We start from the raw sequence: 20,125 nt of genomic DNA, 5'->3' as shown, positions 1-20,125 counted from the left end.
ACTCTTAGCTGAGGAGGCAGGCAAAATAAGTGAGTTGTCCAGTTTGATCGAGAGGTCGTGACAAGAGGACAGGCCAGCTGGGAGGTAAAGAATCTCTGTTTTGTAGAGGTTGAGTTGTAGATCATGGTGATCAGACATCCATGCAGAAATGTGTGCGGAAATGTCTGATGCTCACACACCACACAAAATTCACCAATACCCAGTACACGTGTAACAATAAGAAATACAAGCCTTATTTATTAGAAATGCAATTATCAAGAAGCCTAAAAATACTATAAGTTGTACGCTGTTTACCCTGAAACTTAGACAAAAGCTGCATATTGGCTCAGAGGCCTCAGGAGGTGTTAGGAGGATGATGGAAAGGCAGCGGTTGGAATTGCTCCCTCAGCCTCAACACGTATTTGTGGAAAAGCTCGTATCAAATACAGCTAAAGCAAAAGGAAAGTGAAAGGAAAACGGTCCAGGCGAAGACGAGATTCGAATCCACGTAAAAAGCGTTAGATTTTCCTAAAAACTATGTAAATAAGAAAATCAAACACAGTGCAGCGCAATTACACCGTGCATTTAAGCGGAACGAAGCTGTATTTGCTTGACTTGGTTCACGTTTTAGCCATTTGTGAGATATTTCTTCTAAACTCTTCACACTTCAGCGAACGCGGACCGTCGCGAGCCTCAGCTCTCAGCGCGAGCCGCTCCGCCGCCCAGTACGAGACACGGCGGCGCCCCCTTGCGGTCACGCGCGCTCAACAGGAAGTGTGCGCGCGCGCTACTCCGGAGCGGCCACGTCAGGGAAACTTGACAACATAAAAAGCTTCAGTAAGAGCAACACTCGGGGAAGAACAGCGTTTTAAAGCGACAGGGAGCCTCTCGCAGGACGTCTTCCGCTCGGAATCCCCCCTTCTGCTCCTTCCCCCGGACTCTCAGAGGTGGTGAACCCCAAGAACCAGAATGTCAGACATCGGGGACTGGTTTAAAAGTATCCCGTTCATTACCCGTTACTGGTTCGCGGGGTCAATCATAGTCCCACTTATCGGGAAGCTGGGACTCGTGAGCCCCGTCTATCTCGTTCTGTGGCCGGACTATTTCCTTCACAAGTTTCAGGTAAGGGGATTCGCTGCCTGTAGAGTAATGTTCGCTTAAAATAGCTGCTGTCTCTCTCGTGTTGTTGCGAATTCAGAATTGCCTAGTAGTAGTAGTAGCTAGCTCTGTGCAGGTGCGCTCATAAAATTCTCTTTTTTTATTTGTTTGGGCTGTACACTTCATCCATTTATGAAGTGTAATTAAAGAGGTAAATAATAACGAGACTTGTTGAATTAAAACACGCAAATAAGTTAGTCACAGTAAGTGGAGCGTTTGCAACGTGATATATTTATAACACATCATGTCGCTCAGCGGCTGTGCAGTGTAGGCCCGAAGGGTGGGCTTCCCGTGACTGACGGGACTTCTTGACCAATCAGACGGGCCGTTTAAACTGGGAATGAGCGCTAATGAGGAATTACTTCCGGTTGGGAAGACCAGTCGTGGACTAACCGTAGGCGCTCTGACTGGGGAAACTCAGCTTTCTGTCCATGTGAACACTTCTGCCTGCCTCCTTCAGTGTTTAACTAAACTAGCTTTGTTTCAATAATGTTTTATAACTGGATCGTGTATGTATACAGCGCTATACGATTTCTTGCAGACCTTAACTTGGCTTAAGATCCATGGATCCATTATGAATAAGTGCTTGTCCGATGCAGACCCGCGGTGGTCTGGAGCCCATTGAGGAAGTATACGCCATACGGTGTGGGATAGGGTAAACCCTAGGATAGGATGCCACCTCGTCACCCTGCAGTCACACACACTCATTGAGTGATAAACCACACTACAGGCAGTTTAGAGTTACCAGTTCATCTGAAATGTCTCTTTGGACTGTGAGAGGAAACCAGAGTGCCTGGATTAAACCTGCAGAAACACAGGGAGAATGTGCCAATACTACACAGACTGAACTGCAGGGTTTGTTCAATGCAAAAGTGTTTACAAAGCTAACAGGTGAGCATCATACGATGACAGCCCATGATGGGATATTGCGCTGTGTTCGACATGGGATCATCCTGAGACTGGACACAGTCGTTGGCCTAAAGAGCAAAAGAATTGGTGTGTTTAGTCAGTGTCTTACAGGATTTTGTTTTGTAGTGGATTTCTAGAGATGTTTAGTGTGTGGCCTGAAAAAACTTTGGTGAAGTGATCAGTATGTAGAAACCTCCCAGAAAGACTAAATTCTCTTGAGTCACATGATCATAGTTCCAGTTGGACATACATTTAAACACAAAGGGCACCTGAGGCAAATACAGTAAAATTTCAGTTTAGACATGTCAAAGGTCTGACAGCGCCGTTACAGAGTCACTTAACTGGAACTTGTCAGCTGATGAGTATGAAATAGATGTACGCAACTGCCTGAGGACCCTGCTTCTCTGGGATGGTTCCATAGTGCTAGTTGCTGCCTGGGCAGCCTTTCTCTCAGTACACCCACTCACTGTGTGATCTGTGCACGCTTTGCCGACAGAAGCTTGCTGGGCACCCTGCAACATGGAGCTCTGCTTTTTCTTTTTTGGGTTTGAATGTCTGGAAAATTCATAAAGTCCATTTTATTCTGTGCCATGTCTGAGTCACTGACAGCTGAATGGCTCTCCTGTTCTGAGGTGATGAACAGCCTGTCCTGATGACATAGGCAGGCAGGGCCTTCATCGCCGCAGCACTTCTCCAGCAGGTGGCACAGTGAGCACAGAGTCGAGCCCAAGGTGTGTGCACAGAGCGTTGCCAATGGCACCCTCTGGTCGAGTGTCAAGGGCGCCGCACTACTCTGAGCAGGCAGCAGGTGGTGTAGTGGTTGAAACTTTTCTTAGTCTGAATGTTCCTGGTCAGGATCTGTGCTCAGGTTTTTGCATGGGACCCTGGGCAAGAATCAGTCCAGCACCTCTAACGCTATCTCTGAACAGTAAAAAGTACACACACGCATAGATATTTTCTTTACATTTATTAATTTAGCGGGGGGGCACGGTGGCGCAGTGGGTTGGACTGGGTCCTGCTCTCTGGTGGGTCTGGGGTTCGAGTCCCACTTGGGGTGCCTTGTGATGGACTGGCATCCCGTCCTGGGTGTGCCCCCTCCCCCTCCAGCCTTTTGCCCTGTGTTGCCAGGTTAGGCTTTGGCTCCCCGCGACCCTGTATGGTACAAGCGGTTTCAGATGGTGTGTGTGTGTGTGTGTGTGTGTGTGTGTGTGTGTGTGTGTGTTAATTTAGTTGACTCCAAAGTGACTTAGTGTTAATAAGAAATATTTTCTTTTAGATATAGGTACATACACATCAAAAAAGGAAAGGTTAAATTTATAAACAATTCAAGTGTTCTTTTTTTTTTTTTTTTCCTCCCCCCCCCCCCGTAGTCTATGGTAGACCATATGTGACCTTTTATTTATTTTTTTTTTTTTATGTGTATACGTTTCTTCATGCATATACTTCAATGACTGAAAATAGATTAAAAAGTGAACTTATGTTGAAGACTGAAGATGGTTAAGGGAACAAACAGATTAACACGATTTACTGTGTGGAGCGACAGTTTGGTTCATAGAAAATCTCACCTACAGAGATACAACATTTAAAAAAAAAAAAAAAAAAAAACAGGGCAGTGATGTATTGTACCATGTTTACATCATGTATAAGGATTCATTTTTCTAATAAAACAGTTTATTAAAAACCTTGCTTCATAATAAAATTTTCCCAAGAATTTTTTTTTCCCAGATTTTCAATTTTAGTAGCAAAATTTGTCACCTCCTCTTATAGAAAGGAGGCAGATTTTCTTCAATTTTGTAATAAAGCTGTGTATTATTAAGGAATGATTTTATTTTTTTCCTTTAAGATTTTTTTTTTTTTTTTTTTTTTTGGGAGCAAAGTTTGGCACCCCCTTATATCATCCCTCAGGTGATTGCTTGGGTTCACCAACTATAAACTCAGCCCTGTTTCTGGTTCCAGTCCCACTCCTCTGTGGTGCTATTTATGAAAGAACTCGTCCCGAATTGATAGCTTTAATAAAACTACTGTGTGAACGGACAAATCGGAGGTTAAGAAGAGCAACCGTACAGGCTGCGGAGACAGTCGATTCTCTCCACAGGTGTCGTCATTTCAGATGGAGAACAAGTGCAGATATCATGAAATAAAATTTTGCTAGCAGGAAAGACCAATTGTTTGGTACCACTGTGCTGTGAGGGTGGGGGTTTGGGGGTTCCCATGGTCTCCTGTGTCCTGGTAACATGGCTACATACCCAGAGTCCTCAGCTGGGCTTAGCTCCGCCCCTTCTGTTCTGGTGGGCAGCGTGGAGCTAAGTTTCGTGTGTGTGTGTGTGGGTGTGTCTGCTGTGGGGATGGTGGACACCTCACTGTGGGACACACCGTCTTCGTCCCCTCGGTAGGGGGCTCAACCGGCAGGTGGTTCTCTGGGTAGAAATGTGCACACACCTTCTGTTGCCCCAACCTTGAGAATGTTACAGACGCACAATCCCACAAACAGTGAGCCAGCGGTGGGCATGTGACTGAAACTGAGATTATTATTATTACGAATATTGTTCAGTTTTCAAAGTGACAACGGGGCTGAACTGTGTTTTCATGAGCCCTTTGTGTGTGGCATGTGACAGATGTTAGGACCACTTGGGTATTTGAATAAACCGTTTGGGTCGGTGCTGCCAGGAAGGGGTGGTGCTGCCTCCGAGTGTGTGTGAAAGAGAGAGAAAGGGGGGTTTCGCAGATGGCCTGCCGAGGACTCCTGCTGCTCCTTTCGCCCCTCATCTCGGCCCCACGTACACTCCCTCGCCTGTCTCTGCAGCTGAAGGTCGCCCCTCCTCTCTACCCCCCCTTCCCCATGGTGGTGCTGTTGTTGCCGTGAGGCCCACGTGGGTTCCGGCCCATTTGATGCGACGTGTTACGGCCCGGGGGGGTGTGGGGTTCGAGGGATGGACCGATGAGCTTCCATTCAAAGTTGTCGGAAAGAGGGAGGGATGTTCGGGGTTAGAGGAGGCGGAGCTCTTGTTCCCTGACCTACTTTTTCATGCCAGGGAATTACTAAGCAAATGTAAGTAACCAAGCAGATGAATATCCATAGCGGTGCTGCGCTTTCTGGCACCGTCGCTGCAGCTAAAGCGTCACACATGGCTCCTGTCATGGCTGCCCGGGGGGGGGCACATGAGGGTACAGGCTCCGTTGGCCACCCTTCTCTATGTTTGAGTGTCCCCTGGAAACGCTGCCTGCTTTAGTACTGCTGGCATGTGACGCCGTGGAACCAGTTCCAGCCGGTTGCTGTTTCTGCGGGTGTGTGGCGTGGTGTGGCACAGCGCGGCGGCATGTGCAGAACTGTGGAGGCGAAGGGCATCACTGCTAGGGACCGGAATACCTCATTGTGTCCACAACCCTCTCCCCCCTCCCCCCCCCCCCCCTACAGATATGGAGACCCATCACCTCGACGCTCTACTTTCCTGTGGGTCCCGGGACGGGCTTCCTGTACCTGGTCAACCTCTACTTCCTGTACCAGTACTCCACCAGACTGGAGACAGGTCAGCCTGCGCGTGTGTCACTTAATCTCGCTGTGTGTCCTCACGTGCCCCCGAAGCGTCATTCTTGTGCTCCAGCTGTGGGATCTGAGCCAGCAAGCACCGGTCTCCCTGGGAAGAAAGACCCCGTGTCCTGAATTGACCCCACTCCGAGCGGGGAAACACTGTCGCTCTGTCTGAAAGACCTCAGTGGACGACTGTTTAGGACACGGGCGTCCAGCCCTGGTCCAGGAAAACTGTTCGACGAAGCCAAGATCGGATCTGAGCTCTAGGCTTGTGAGGGAGTAACAGTCTCAGTAATGTCAGAAAAGCAGCAGGTGGCGTAGTGCTTAGAGCCGCTGCCTTTCGATCCAAAGGTTTCTGGTTTGCGGGTTCTGCAGTACCCTTGGGCAACGTACTTAGCCGAAACTGTTCCAGTAAAATTACCCTGCTGTATAAACGGGTAAATCAAAGCAGCTTTGTTTCACTTGCGCTGAAGAAAAGCACCAGTTAAATGAATACGTGTAAACGTGCAGTTAAGGAAATAACTAGTTTTGGTCAGTTGCTTAATTACTCAGCTGGCACAGAAAGTGTTGCAGTTCCTCTGGGACCTGGAACAGACACCCTGGTAAGGCTGTGAAAGTTTACGGAACACAAACGGCACTTTTAATCCGTTCCATTTTTACACAAAGTGTCCTTTCGCTGCTGGCTGCAGTTTCAAAGAAGTGTCCACTGTCCCTTGTGCTATTAAACATTAATATTGAGGCATGAAATCATTGATGTTTGTGAAGAGACCACTGGAGCCCATCCTTGCTATTCCGACTGGTTCCGAGGAGAAAGGACTTTCAGATAAGGAAAGAGCGACAAATGGACCCGTTTCCTCTCGTAAGACCTGTCTTTTTGGCATTTGGGGAAAAAGTGTGCGCTAATTATGTTAGAAATATTTCCACGAATAATGAAATCCCTTGTTGAATGAAATTTAACAATCTTCTTCTTTTGTGTCAAGTTCCAGCATTGTGTTTGTGTGTGTTTGACTTTGAATGAGATTAGAGTTACCAAATATTTATTTAGTAGTTTAAGCAAAAGTCTGGCCACGTCTGTGATGACTGGTCCCAGAGGCGGGTCCGCTCCTGTCCTGCTCGGTACTTTGGACACCTGAGCCCCTGTCAAACCCCTGCTGGCTTCTCTGTTAATCACCAACACTTTTTTTTTTTTTTTTTTTTTTTTTTTTTGCCTCATTTAAATAATTTTTTTTTTTTTTCCCCTTGGTAGTTAAGAAAGGTATTACATTTATTCATTTAGCTGATGCTTTTCTCCAAAGCAAGTTGCACTGTTCAGGTATTTATACCTACTTACCCATTTATACAGCTGGGCAGTTTTTCTGGAGCAATTTAGGATGTTACTTTTCTCAAAGGTCCTACAGCTGGCGGTGCGATTCCAACCTGAGACCTTTGGGTCCAAAGGCAGCAGCTCTAACCACTACATTCCCAGCTGTCCCTCTATATATCTTTAGGAGGGTAAAATGACTCAATGTCCAAATTAGAGAGGTGTTAAGGAGAATGGTGTGTGTGTGTGTGTGTGTGTGAGTGAGAGAGATTGTCAGCATTGCTAAATAGGTTCTCCTTGACTGAGTAATAGTATGATATGACTGGAAGGAGTCAAACGCACATCTCTGCTTGCGTCCTCAGGTGCCTTTGACGGAAGACCAGCAGACTACATCTTCATGCTGCTCTTCAACTGGATTTGCATCGTCGTATCCTTTGCTGGAAGCCGGACGCTGCATCCCAGGGGTCTGAAGTGTAGGGGTCCACCAGGAAAGACTGTTTTGTGAAATGGATGGAAAAATGAAACCCGTGTGTGACGCGCTCCCTGCCGAGGTGCGATAGTCTCATACTTCTTTATTCGTGTGGGGTAAAGAGTATGAAACAGAATATCAGGTTCTCTGTGCATTATTCCCTTTGTATATTACACATGGTTCATTAGAAAATCATAAATAATAACAAATAGCCCCAAAACAACCTGAATATTATGTAGTGCACTCAGAAGAATCGCTTTGCTGCTCTGCCATGTTTACAGTCAGTCCAGGTGAGACATGGACATCACTTGATTTTTAGGGGAAGTACTGACATGGCAATCAGAAATTAACTGCAAAGTAACAACATACAGACCACGGACCGATAAATCCGGGATTGCGTGTATGTAAGCATATGGTCATGTATGCTCATGCGCATTTCCCCCACCCACCACGCTGGCCTGTGCTGTAGTGTCCCTTAACATCACTTGTGCAGATAACTGGCTTAATCATGGACATGCAGGTAAGAACTTCCACACCTTCTCTGTTGTTTGGATGGTTACTGTAAAATGTACAATTAAGTTTTGTCTGAACATCTCTCTTGGTTTTTTTTTTTTCTCCTCTTCCCCCCCCTTTCTCTTCTTGAACATGTTCTTTGCTACTCTGCCAGCCTTATTAAATGTGCATCATTTAAGGAGATTCTTCTGCTGATTTTGTAGCTCGCAGCCCTTTCTGTTGTTGTCTGCTGGAGGGGCATAAATGCAGCTGTTGTGTGCAACAATAATAAAAGCATTTATTTAAACGGAAAAAAAAGGTTTTTTTTTTTTTTTTTTTTTTTTTGTTTTGCAGCTCTTGATGATCCCCCTCATCATGTCTGTGCTGTATGTGTGGGCCCAGCTGAACCGGGACATGATAGTTTCATTCTGGTTCGGGACACGGTTCAAGGTACTGGACCATTACTAACGCAGAGAACCGTAGCACAAGAATTTCACTGTATTTGTACATGTAATACACATGACGGCAACATTTGAAACCTGAACCGCAGCTGTCTTCCGTCATGACGACGGACAGGAGTTCGCACCACTCTTGTGGCCTGTTTTTGCGTACACACTCGGGAGTAGATTTTTGGCATCAAGTATTGCATAATGTAACTGTTTGTTTCTAGGCCTGTTACCTTCCATGGGTCATTCTTGGGTTTAACTACATCATCGGAGGCTCGTAAGTTCTTCGCATCTGACCCTTAAGTTCCATTCCTGCACATAAGACCGCTGATTATCCCTTGAAACCTTTTGAAATGCTTGTGTGGCCACCTTAATTTATGTGAACTGAATTGTGTTCGATATTTAAAAAAAAAAAACCAAATTTCTCGTTGATATAGAGAATGCTATCAATGTTGTGTGTTAATGCACTCACCTCCTTGCCGCCCACAGCATCGTCAATGAGCTCATCGGCAATCTTGTCGGCCACCTCTACTTCTTCCTCATGTTCAAGTACCCAATGGACCTGGGGGGCAGGGCCTTCCTATCGACACCGCAGTTCCTGTAAGTTCCTTTTCTTGTGCAGGTGGTGGAGAGCTGATATAGACGTTTCCGGAAACGTGTATGATGGGTGGAGTTGTACTGAGGGAGATAGTGACACGGCAGCTGGAAGTGAATCTGTTCCATATGTGACTTTGTCAGGTGGCGATTTCGAAGAGGTTGAGGCTGGACCACCCAGGGTCTCTGTTCCTTCCTGGGCCTCTCTTGGCTCCATGTGTGGAGCAGGTCTTTGGGTCTTGTGTCTTCATAGTTATTCTTTTATGTTTGTAAGAGTCAGTGTTACATTTTTACAGCGGCATCTTTATGACAAACGGCCGATCACACCGAGCCCCTGATGGACTCTGACTTCCTCATTCCGCTCAGTTTGTTTGTTCCGGCAGTTGACTTTTGGATCGTTGGATCCGCCCCGTCCGTCTAAACATCTGAGCTGTCCCCCTCTCCCCCCCAGGTACCGCTTTTTCCCTAGCCGACGCGGCGGCGTCTCCGGCTTCGGCGTCCCTCCACCCAGCAGAAGACCCGTGGCCCAGGATCAGGGTGGGGCGGGGGGAGGCCGCCACAACTGGGGCCAGGGCTTCCGGCTGGGGGACGAGTGAGGAGCGCCCGGCCACGCCCCACCCCACTGTGTGACATCAGCACTGACTTCACTGTGCAGGTGGAAGCGCTGCAGAGAGCAGATGGCCTTTCCCTTGGACAGCTCGTACTGAGGAAAAACATTGACTACTTGTCCACTGGCGATTGTTGCTGCCCGAGTGCAGCATGCTGTTGTTTCTTTGTTTACTGTGTTCTTTTATGCCATATCATATTTCCCATAATTAACATCCCTGTTGTGTAGAGAGACCTGAAGCGCTTGGGCTGAGCTGCATCTGTGTCGTTTTGGGTTAAACATCTCTGGCATTGCATTACGTTTCAGAGCAGGTCTGAACGGGGAGTGATTGTCACTAAAAGGTGAACCTTAGCTAAATTATCTTGGTTCATGTAGACATGCTCACATGTAGTGAAATGTTGTCTAATACATTTTTTTTTTTTTTTTTTTTTGTTTTTTTCAAGTGTAAACTGATTGAGGGGTTTGTATGGTCTTGAATATTCCAGGCAGCCCAGCAGCAGTAAAGGCTGAACACCACAGATACATGATTTGTTTGTATACATTGCTGATCTCTGGAAATAAAATTCAGGAGCATCAAAACAGTGCAATGGTGCCAAAACACTGTTTCCAAGGGAGAGGTGTGACAAAATTATCATTTTTTGGCTGGCACTGTGAGGAATGCTGTCTGTTCAGTGATGTTTTCTTCCTCTGTGGAAGATAAACACTACATAACCTCCCCCCCAAATAATCAGCCGTGTTGACACTGGTCAGCTATAATTTTATAATCTAAAATGTTCTGAAGTAGACAATGTATACATTGTTGCTAGGGTCAGCTGAGGGAAACAGAATATGTAATTCAAACTGTCAATGCAGTTTCTTTTAGCTGATGGAATGTTCTAATGTCACTTCCTGAAATTTCTTAGGTTTGTATTATCTTTTCATAAAGACATCTCAGATTCAGTTTTAGTTTTTTGAATGGGGTCCTTTGTAGAAGTTTTGATTTGTCGTGTTAAAAGAAAAAAAAAAACTTGGCAGATTCACATTGAGTAATAAATATGGCTCCCTATTTCATTTTCTGCTTGCCTATAATAGTTTTATGCTCAAGGGCAGCATGGGTGAGGTTTGCTTCCCTTTCGGAAAGAACAACGCATGAGCGGACAGGCTGCTGAGTCAGTGGTGGGCCGGGAGAAGGTCAGTGGCTTTTTACTATGTTACTGTGGTTACAGTAGCCTGGTCATTTCTTACCGGTCATTATGTGATAGTGTTTTCACCAAAGAAGTCATATTCTAGTTGTAAATATTGCCTATGGGGAGAATGTGTCCTGGTCAATATGGAGGGACATTTTGCATACACCTTAGTACAAATGTCTAAATGTGTAGTTATGAAAGGGAAGATTAAGTGCGTTTTCACAACCCACGCTGAGCACAGAAGTAGCGTACAAGGTAAGTTGTTGCGACAGCTAACTTTAAAGCACAAGAAAGAATGTAAAGTTCGTTCGTATGCTGTTAATTATCATTTGTTGAAATCCGCGAGTGCAAAAAGACGCAGCGCTCCTTACGGCAGCATACAGCACATGGACGTCGAGTCAGTCGTGGAGGGACATTACAACGGTCACTTTTCACTCTTACATATACAAGGCCTATGAGTTACACAGTTTCTGCCAGCTGAGCCCACAAAGGACTCTTAAGAGAAATAGTGATTTACAACTAATCTCCACTGCACAAAGGGTAAGGGACCTAAAAGACTGCGTCATGTTACCTTGCCGCCCACCTCCTCGTCCTCCGCAAAGCCCACCAATAGCATCTGCAACACAGAAGATCAGTTGAGCTGGATTTCTGTTCTTAGTTGCGTGAAATCGAAGATGAGCTGCTGACAGCAGAGGGTAATAAACTCAGCCTTGTGTGGTGAGAGGAAACATCTGAAAGGCCACGTGTCTTTTTTCCAACCAACTGAACCAACTACTTCAAATGTTCGGGACCCAGTGGTTTTAAATAGGCTGTTTTATTGGATTACAGCAGACAGCAACTGGTTTCAAAAAGAGTAAAGCAGGATCTTGGCAGAATTACAGTATTCTTGATATAGTTATGAGACTGACATTATAGCAGAAAAGTACCATAAAGAGCATTTATGTGTTGATATTTTGTGTTTATACAGTTAAAAATGGAACTAGCACTATGTAGGATCTTCCTAGAAAGCCAACAAGTACAAAAGCCTGTAACGATGTCATTTGACGGAATATCGCTATAGAAGAATTTTGCAAACTGTATGTGCAGCATGGTTCTATACTGACTTCAGAGTGATTATTTAACCTTTCATAGCTCTCAGTTGAGCTCAAATAGTTCTGGAGCTTAGTGTTCTGTTGACATTGAATGGCAGCCATTGAAAGACCCCCCCAGTGTCACTATCGCAAGAGCAGCGTGGTCTCCACGAGAGCGCTGTGCAGTCCACCATGTTCAACTGTACCCCCCGTGGTCGGTGCTTAGGTTTGCGTTAATGTCCTTGGGCCAGAATACAGTCAGGGACAGTAGGGATTGGACGTTTCGCCAACGTATGTAGTGGTTCTCGGTGTTTTGTTACAAAAGGCAGAACATCACTGCTATAAGGACCAGCCAAAACTCAGAGGGATGAATCCGCTCCTACTACAAATGTAACAAAATTCCTCCAAATATTGTACAAATCTATTGTCGAACAGAAATATTTACAGGGACCCTTTTTTCAATTGTTTAAAAAAGTGTAATCAAGGAGCAGTTCGCATTTGGCACTCGACGGTCACCTCCAGCGGACGTCGGTGCGTCAGGGACACGCGTAGCCTTCGCCCTGTGCCTCCACTTCGTCACAGTTAGCACGATACATTCCGTTCTGACAGCAGAGCAACACTGAGACAGCGCTGCTTTTCGCTTAGACAGCAAAGAAAATCATTGGTTCCAATATGTAAAAGACAAAAAAAAAAAAAAAAAAAAACCACTTTCCCCTTCCTTCTCTTCTGTGCAACTGACAGCGGCCACTTGTCACCTGCAGCCAGAAGCAAAACGAAAAAGGCTTAGAAGCGAAGACAATCCTGTCGAGGTACTGATGTCCTATAGGGCTGCTGCTGAAACTGGATGTCCAGTGCAACCAAAGCATCAAATCAGTGAACCTCACTATGGTATCGACCTATAACGTGAAGAAAATCTGTTCCAGAATTTTTATATAAATATTAAATAATTTTTTATAAGCCAGGGATGGGCAGGCAACCCTTAAAAAAAAAAAAAAAAAAAAAAAAAAATCACAATTTATTTCAGAACTCTAAGAATATTCAAAGTCAAATATACACCATATTGGTGATAGGCTGATAATCTTACAACAATGTACTCACAGTAATCCACCAATTTTACTTAATATTTCTAACAATAATTGGGCCACAACTGCTGCTATAACCGGTTTGAAACACTGCTTATCTGCATTGTATGTGAAAGATTAAAACATGCGTTTTCTGTGTACATCCTATGCAAGGAACCCAACAAATACACATGTACTGCCTTTCGTTTATAGTGCAAACTGTTACATATTCATAACTTCCATGTGCCTATTTCAAATGCTGAAGTTTCATAAATGAGTGCAACAGTATTTCCACCAACACTCGTTACCTGGCCAACGCATCAACTCCGTCACCCTTCCAGAGGCGTCTTCACCACGTTTCCAGTGTCCAAGACCAGCTCCGGGTCCCTCAAGCTTGCACCGGCCCCCATGGTCACGTCCACCCAGCTCCCGGGATCCTCTGCAGTTATGCCATTCTGGGCTCCGTTGCGGGCAGCATTGGGCCCGTTACGTCCCAGCTTGTTGGTGAACCAGTCGGCGATGTCTCGACTGCTGAGCCTGGCGCACTCCGGCAGCCCGCCCGCATCCCCGGGCCGAGCTGGCCTGTTTTCCTGGCAGCGCCTCAAGAGGGCACTCTGGGCACGATCTGCGCCAGACAGGCCACCCTGGCCGTTCTGTCCCCTGCCGCTTATCTGCTGGAACAGTTCCATCCATTCCAAGGCACCGCTCTTAAGACGCAACCGGTTGTCCTTGAACCAGCGGACAATTTCGGTGCGAGCCAGACCCGTCTGCACCTCCAGCTGGCTGTACTCCTCAGGCGATGGCCAGCGGGTCTGCGCAAAGACATCTCTGAGCAGGAGCAGCGATTTACCGTCTATTGGCGCGGAAGAGGGAGACGTGCTGGCAGCGGGGAGAGGAGAACCCTTGGGCCGGCCGTCCTTCTCGTGCATGCCGTTCAGTGCGCTCGCTCGTGGCCGTTGCCTCTCCCCTCCATCTGCCTTCCTCGAACCCATGGAGTTCAACACTGCCTGTTCCAGGTTGTCGCGCAGCGCACGGCGCTCTGAAAACCAGCAGTCTATTTCCATCTTCGAGAGCCTCGTCTCGCTCATGAGGCTTTCGACCTCGCTGTGCGTCGGGAAGCTGCTCCTCTGGAAACTCTCCTCCAAAATCTTGAGCTGTTCAGCAGTCTTTCCTTTCACTCTGTCCAGGAGAGGGAACTGAGAGAGGACGGTCCTGGGCGGCGTCTCTTTCGACACAGACTCGCTGCTTGCACACACCTTGGCCTTGTTATTAGGACAGGCTTTTCTGAGCTCACCTCCCGAGAAGACAGCAGCCTCGTCCTCTGGACCCTGGCACGTGTCATAAGTGGCTCTAAACTCGGCGATATGATCTTCTGCATTTTTAGGAGAAGCGGTTTTACGGGGGGACTGGACAGACTGGATTATTGTTGGCCTCTTGACGTCGGGGAGACCAGTGTTAGCTGTGGCGTTCAGCTTCCCTTCAGGGGCTCCTACCTGGGTGGCCACCAGTGGGTTTGCATCGACGGGCGCACTTAGAGTGGCCACTGGCCTCTTCGCTTCAAGAGCCACAATTACTGCTGCTGTCGGTCGCTTTCCTTCAGGGGCCAGAACCGGGGCCGAGATCTTTCGCTTTGCTTCGGGAGTTAGCACAGGGGCCACGATTGGGTGCTTGGCTTCGGAGGTGCGCACGGGAACACCAGCTGGATGCTTCGCTTCAGAGGTCAGCACCGGGGCTATGACTGACTTCTTTACTTCAGACATCGGTATCGAAGCTACTCCTGGCTGCTTCACCTCAGAGGCCTGCGCCGGGGCGACGATCGGCCGCGTCGCTTCACCGGCTATTGCCGTCGCTGCCACAGCCAGCTTCGCGTCAGAGGCCGGCACCGGAGCAGTCAGACGCTTCTTCTCGGGCGCAATCACCGGGGCTACCATGGGTCGCTTCACTTCAGGGGCCAAAGCTGGAGGAGTCAAGGGCCGCTTAAAGGTATGCGACTGGTTGGCTACTGTAAGTGCAATGGGTGAGCAAGTCATGGTGGAACCGCTGGCAACGGTTGTAAGAACCACACCAGACTGACCAAGCAGCTGGCAAGGAACAGTCTGAACTACTGACTGGGCAAGTTTTGCTGGCTTTGTCAGTGGGGTAGGCACAACAGCAAAGGTCTGTTGTACAGGCGGGATGGATCCATCAAACATCTTCTTACGGGCCTCTTCTACTTCCTCCGGCGACCAGGTTATGCCCTGTTTTAGCCGCTGAGTGGTGAACCAGACTTTTATCTGCTCTTCGGGATGCTTGGAGGCAGCAGTGAGCCAGGACATCTCGGCATGGGTTGGGTAAGGGAACTTGTTGAAGGATGTGATGAGGGTCATGTTGTTGTCCAGGGAGGGGTTGTATTTGGTGGTGTTCAAGGGGACAGCAATTTTTGGTATGGAGTTATAGTTGGGTGGGCGCTGAAGTAAGGGCATCACATGAGAGAGTCCTTCTTTAATAGTCGATTCAGGGATAATAACCATTCCGTTCACATTTATCGTGATTTGGTCTTTGGGATTTAGGTTGTCCAAAGGACTCTCCAGCTTCTTATTTAATTTAGGCTGTCCAGTCTTGGTGGTAGAAGATTTACCTATAAAAGGGGCAGATCCTTCCCCTCCTTGACTGGCATCACCCGCACCTACATTGGTCACACCTTCAATTGTTTGTTCTAGTATGGTCTGACTGTTAACTTTTATCCTTTTGAACTTGAAGTTGCACTCCCCAGGATGACACGTCTCATTATGTTCTGTTAGCGAGTCAAACTTCTTCGTGTTGAAGTTGCACACAGCACACAGGTAAAGAGGATTGAGTATGACGTTGGGATGGCTGGAGTCCACATGTTCTTTGAAGGTAGTCAAGTTCTGAGTGGAAAAAGGACAATACTTGCACTCGTAACCACCCTGCTGCTTTCGTGGTTGATGCCCGTCCTCTGCGTGGTGCTTCGGAGCAGCCTCTTCATAGCCGCTTCTGGCATCCTTTGCTAAAACGGTGTCCTTAGACATTACAGGTGGTGGCCTGTTTTCCACAGCTTTGTTAGAAGAGATGTCCATTTCCTTGTCATCCTGCTCTGTCACCTCACTCAACCGGATCATGCATGGAACGGTTGACTTTCTTCGGCTGGCCATTGCAGAAGGGAGCAGACTTTAGGGTGTGACTTGAATGAGAGGGAGGAGAAGTGCTGTGTCTGGGGGGGGTTCTCCTGCTGCTGTGGCAGTACTGTGGTTTCTTGCTGACTGCAAATGTCAGCTCCAGTGGAAGACTTCATGAGACTTCATCACAGATGACTTAACCTAAGAAACAGGAAATATTTTGTCAAAATTTAGAAACATTTAAGTCTTGACCTAATGTTTGGGTGTACAAGGGAAAAGTTACACCCCTTTTATCCTACTGCAGGGGAAAGTATCCCAGAAAGGCATTAGCACTTTATCATTTCACTGTCATAAATCCACACTTGCCTTTTCCTTCTGTGTGCAGTTGTACAGCGACAGGGGAAATGATGGTACCTATTTTAAGCGGAGTTCCTGATGCAAAGGACAATGTTTAATTTCCTTTATAGGCTACAATGCGTACGAATAGGTTTGATATTTCACTTTTAATGCCTTTAAATTCAAGTGTTATACTTCTGTGATTTCCAAGTTTTAAAATGTAATTTCAGATTGTACCCCCTTTTAAAATCAGTAACCACAAAAGTCATCTTTGAAAATAAAGGACACATATACTTAATGCTTATCTTCTCTAACTGTTCTTGACAGGGGCTGTCCTGTGTCTAAAGACCATAAATTGGTAATTATGGAAAACCTCCAAACTCATCTTCAATCCTGTCACACTGGTTAAAGATTATGCACACCATGTCATTAGCACTCAAACATTTGTACCCTGAATACCAAAATCGGTAGGGCCTGCTTTTACCAGACATCTGTTTAAAAACACAATGTAGCAGTGTAAGATTTCCAACCAAAAGCAGAAAAGCACTATGGATTCTACAACATAACTAAAATATAATATTATATTGTAGACCTATCACACACAGAATGGGCTCCTATCCCGTGAAAAATTGCTGGAGTATAAGAGAGCGAGAGAGAGAGAGAGAGAGAGAGAGAGAGAGAGAGAGATTGAGATTGCCCTGTGACAGACTGTTATCCCACTCAGGGTTTACCCTGCCTCGCTCCCTATGCTTCTAGGACGATGCTGGACTACTGCGACCCTACACTGGTCAAGTGGCTAGTGATGAACGAGTCATTTTTCCGACGGAACGGTTCAGCTATGATCTAAAACAACTTCCAACCGCAATGCAACTGCAATCTGTCCATTTGAAGTCTGGATGTTCAAACCATCAAGAAACTACACTGTTTGCACATAAAGTTATCGCAGCTATTTAACTTAAAACTGTACAAAACGGCTGTCCCTTTATTTTTTTAAACCCTTTTTACATGTGAACCCAAACAGGCCGACCCCTGTGTTCAAAACAATGGCACTTAAGTCAAGAGAATACAATGTGGAGCAAGTCCCTGCTGAACAATATACTGCGATCCATAGAAAACAGGTGTTTGATACATTTTTAAATAATGGAAAATTGCAGGAATGTACAGTGGAGGTAGAGCTTACTAAGACAGATGTCGGCTACGCTGTAACGTCTCCACTAAAGCCTGTGCCTCCAGCAATATGAAAGAAGTCAGCTAAGCTTTGGGGGTCCATCTCGTGGGTCGTACTGAGTCGTAATTTTTTTGCGTAGATTTTGAACTGTCCCAAACCCCTCTGACATTCTCCAGATCAAACTCTTTACCCTGTTACGTATCTTAGGGTTATAAAACCCTCAGAAGTACTTTGGATTAGATGGATTCATTAACTGGCTACACAAATTCAGTTACAGAAAATTGTTTTAAAGCATAAAACTGCAAGTTAAAATTCAAATCCGCTGTTTTATTTCCCTGTATTCTCTGTACATACATATAGATAGTTTGTTTTTTATTTCTCTATTTTTTAATTATTTTTTTTAAATTTATTTATTCTTCTGTTGTATAATCTGCGAACACAATTGGTATATACACTGGGTTTTTAACGTAACTTATGACATACTCTTAATACTGCACTTTCTGGAGCTGCACTCAAGATTTTTCACTCTTCTCTACATGTTATGTTGATGATGATGTGACAATAAAGCTTGTATTGTTAAGCCACAACATTTCACATTAATAACCATTAATGTGTAATATAACATTTCACTCCATGTTATATAAACTTCTATCTTGTGTATGCTTGCACTCCTGATTACAAATGCGGAATTGCAACAAATTAAACTTCGGGTTAGATCTGAATTTTATATTTTTGAATATACATTTTCCCCATGTTTTCTATTTGCTACCATTTGTTTGTATTAGCCTGAATGTGACCTGTGTTTACCCGTGGAGCCGATGGATGGCAGCGAAGCGCGCCTGAGCAGAGTGTGTTTCAATGCATCTAAAAGCTAAAAAATAAATATATTTAAATTTATTGTCACAGTATCTGAGGTTTAAAGAACCTAACGCGCAATGGACGTGTGTATTAAAGTTTTAGTAATTTTTAACAGTCCTCTGGTCACCAAGTGTGTTGAGGAGTCAGTGTATTAACTAGGGACTGAAAGTAAAAACAATATATAACTTTTTAAACAAAAATTTTACTGCAGAACTCTTAAGCCTAAGTCTGAGTAAACGTATCTTCACGTTTCAAGCCTTCCAACAGTTCGTTTACGAACGGAAGATGCTGGAACGTGCTGTATTTCAGCTGTTACATTAGCTATGGGGAAACGGAAGTAAGGAAACAATGTGGATGAACACAACTGTCTGAGGAGCACGCTTCCCTGGGACATGCATAAAAGCATACAGAACCATTTTACACAGAAATGCTAGAAACAAGTAAAGAGGGAACTGATGCTTCAATAACATTTTATATTTCTGTTATCTAGATATTTGCTGAATGTGATAAACTTGCTATGTTAGATTACCTCCTCACGACCGAGGGTCAGAGATCGTTCAAGCACTTGATCCGACAAACATTCTGATAACATTACTTCCTTATTATTTAGTTATCAATTTAATAAGAAAACACTAGTGACGCTCAGTAATGAATTGTAAAAGATACATACCAGCACAAAACCTCCTTCAAAAACACCTCTTCTAGTCATACAATTTTTAAGCGTAAACATATTTATAATTTCCGTTACTTGATTCCAAGTTACAACGTGCCCTCTGCACGTTACTCTCTTGAGATGTGCAAGTGTAACAACGTGTCTTATAGAGAGATATGGTCAGAAATAAGGAGTGGCATAATGTGCAAAACATGCAGTGGGCCTTCATAAAGCGGGGAATACCTATATATATTTATATTTCCTCATTTGGAATTTATAAAGTTAAATTATTTTGAGACTAGTTGAACCACCAAATACAAGCACAACATGAACCTTAAATACTACCAGGGCTGTCCTCTGTGCAATATGGCAGGGAAAAGTTTTAAGAGTTACGAACACTTCATTTTTTTCTTTCTTCTAGGAGTCCCAAGCACTGCGAAAAAGCTGGCCTTTTCAAAAATTTAATTAACATCACACATCATTACTTGCCTCTCTATAAAATGATGCAGTCTCACTTATTTAATGTGCTCATTAGCCAGTATTTCATATTCATAAATGGTCTATGGTGGGAAAATTTTGAGAAATGATGCGAGAGCACACTTGAAGCTTAGCGGATGCTGAAGAAGGCTTTCCCACGTCCGTCCTGAAAAATTAGGTCTTTTTGTAAGCTGGAAGTGTGTTCTCCCATCATTGCTCAAAATCTTGCATACAACAAGGGGTTCTGAGCACCCAAGCCATTCATTCCTTATTTCAGTACAGGTTGGGCATGCTCCCCCCCCAATTCTATGATCAGAAAAACCCATTTAAACCCATTCAAATGAAAAAGGGGAGCGTGGAGGAGTTTGAGTGATGGAATTACAAGGAGGAGAAGACACTGACGGACATGGAAAACACTACTTTAAAGTGAGGACACGTTAAAAGTCCACCAAAAAGTTTGTATGAAGGACCTTAAAGCTAAAACATACTAATGCCACGGTCCAAAAATAAAAAGAAACACACACACACACACATTTTCAGAACCGCTTGTCCCTTACGGGGTCACGGGGAACCGGAGCCTAACCCGGCAACACAGGGCGTAAGGCCGGAGGGGGAGGGGACACACCCAGGACGGGATGCCAGTCCGTCACAAGGCACCCCAAGCGAGACTTGAACCCCAGACCCACTGGAGAGCAGGACTGTGGTCCAACCCACTGCGCCACCGCACCCCTTCTAAAA

The 20,125-nt window shown here is 45.5% G+C and overlaps 2 protein-coding genes across 7 annotated transcripts in view; one reads left to right on the top strand and one right to left on the bottom strand.

Annotated features, from left to right (window-relative positions):
- The first annotated feature begins 726 nt into the window (after positions 1 to 726).
- Positions 727 to 9,805, top strand: derl1 (derlin 1). The gene is made up of 8 exons (XM_018727205.2): positions 727 to 1,101; positions 5,462 to 5,573; positions 7,238 to 7,302; positions 7,838 to 7,864; positions 8,191 to 8,286; positions 8,507 to 8,559; positions 8,772 to 8,882; positions 9,328 to 9,805. The coding sequence occupies exons 1-8, from the start codon at positions 949 to 951 to the stop codon at positions 9,470 to 9,472; spliced, it is 762 nt and encodes a 253-aa protein (XP_018582721.1). The 5' UTR covers positions 727 to 948; the 3' UTR covers positions 9,473 to 9,805.
- An 81-nt stretch (positions 9,806 to 9,886) lies between these two features.
- The window catches only part of LOC108919304 (zinc fingers and homeoboxes protein 2-like), a 28,508-nt gene continuing 18,269 nt past the window's right edge, over positions 9,887 to 20,125 (bottom strand). For 4 of the 6 annotated variants that reach the window (XM_029248147.1, XM_029248150.1, XM_029248149.1 and 1 more), the window contains exons 2-3: positions 13,089 to 16,097; positions 11,275 to 12,474 (exon numbers count right to left, since the gene is read on the bottom strand). In XM_029248147.1, the coding sequence (XP_029103980.1) occupies positions 13,110 to 15,932 (2,823 nt within the window). In that variant the 5' untranslated portion in view covers positions 15,933 to 16,097 and the 3' untranslated portion in view covers positions 11,275 to 12,474; positions 13,089 to 13,109. The other 2 variants (XR_003797267.1, XM_029248152.1) reach the window with 2 other exon arrangements.

Source organism: Scleropages formosus, chromosome 23 (assembly GCF_900964775.1).
Source record: "Scleropages formosus chromosome 23, fSclFor1.1, whole genome shotgun sequence".
Taxonomy (NCBI): Eukaryota; Metazoa; Chordata; class Actinopteri; order Osteoglossiformes; family Osteoglossidae; genus Scleropages; species Scleropages formosus.
The sequence above is the reverse complement of the archived record's forward strand: the minus strand, read 5'-3'. Positions and strand labels throughout refer to the sequence as shown.

Excerpts from the sequence above, each read along its gene's own strand:
- derl1 (XM_018727205.2), top strand. The coding sequence starts at position 949 with ATGTCAGACATCGGGGACTGGTTTAAAAGTATCCCGTTCATTACCCGT. Across the intron at positions 5,574-7,237 it reads CTCCACCAGACTGGAGACAG|GTGCCTTTGACGGAAGACCA; the intron begins GTCAGCCTGCGC and ends TTGCGTCCTCAG. Across the intron at positions 8,883-9,327 it reads CTATCGACACCGCAGTTCCT|GTACCGCTTTTTCCCTAGCC; the intron begins GTAAGTTCCTTT and ends TCTCCCCCCCAG.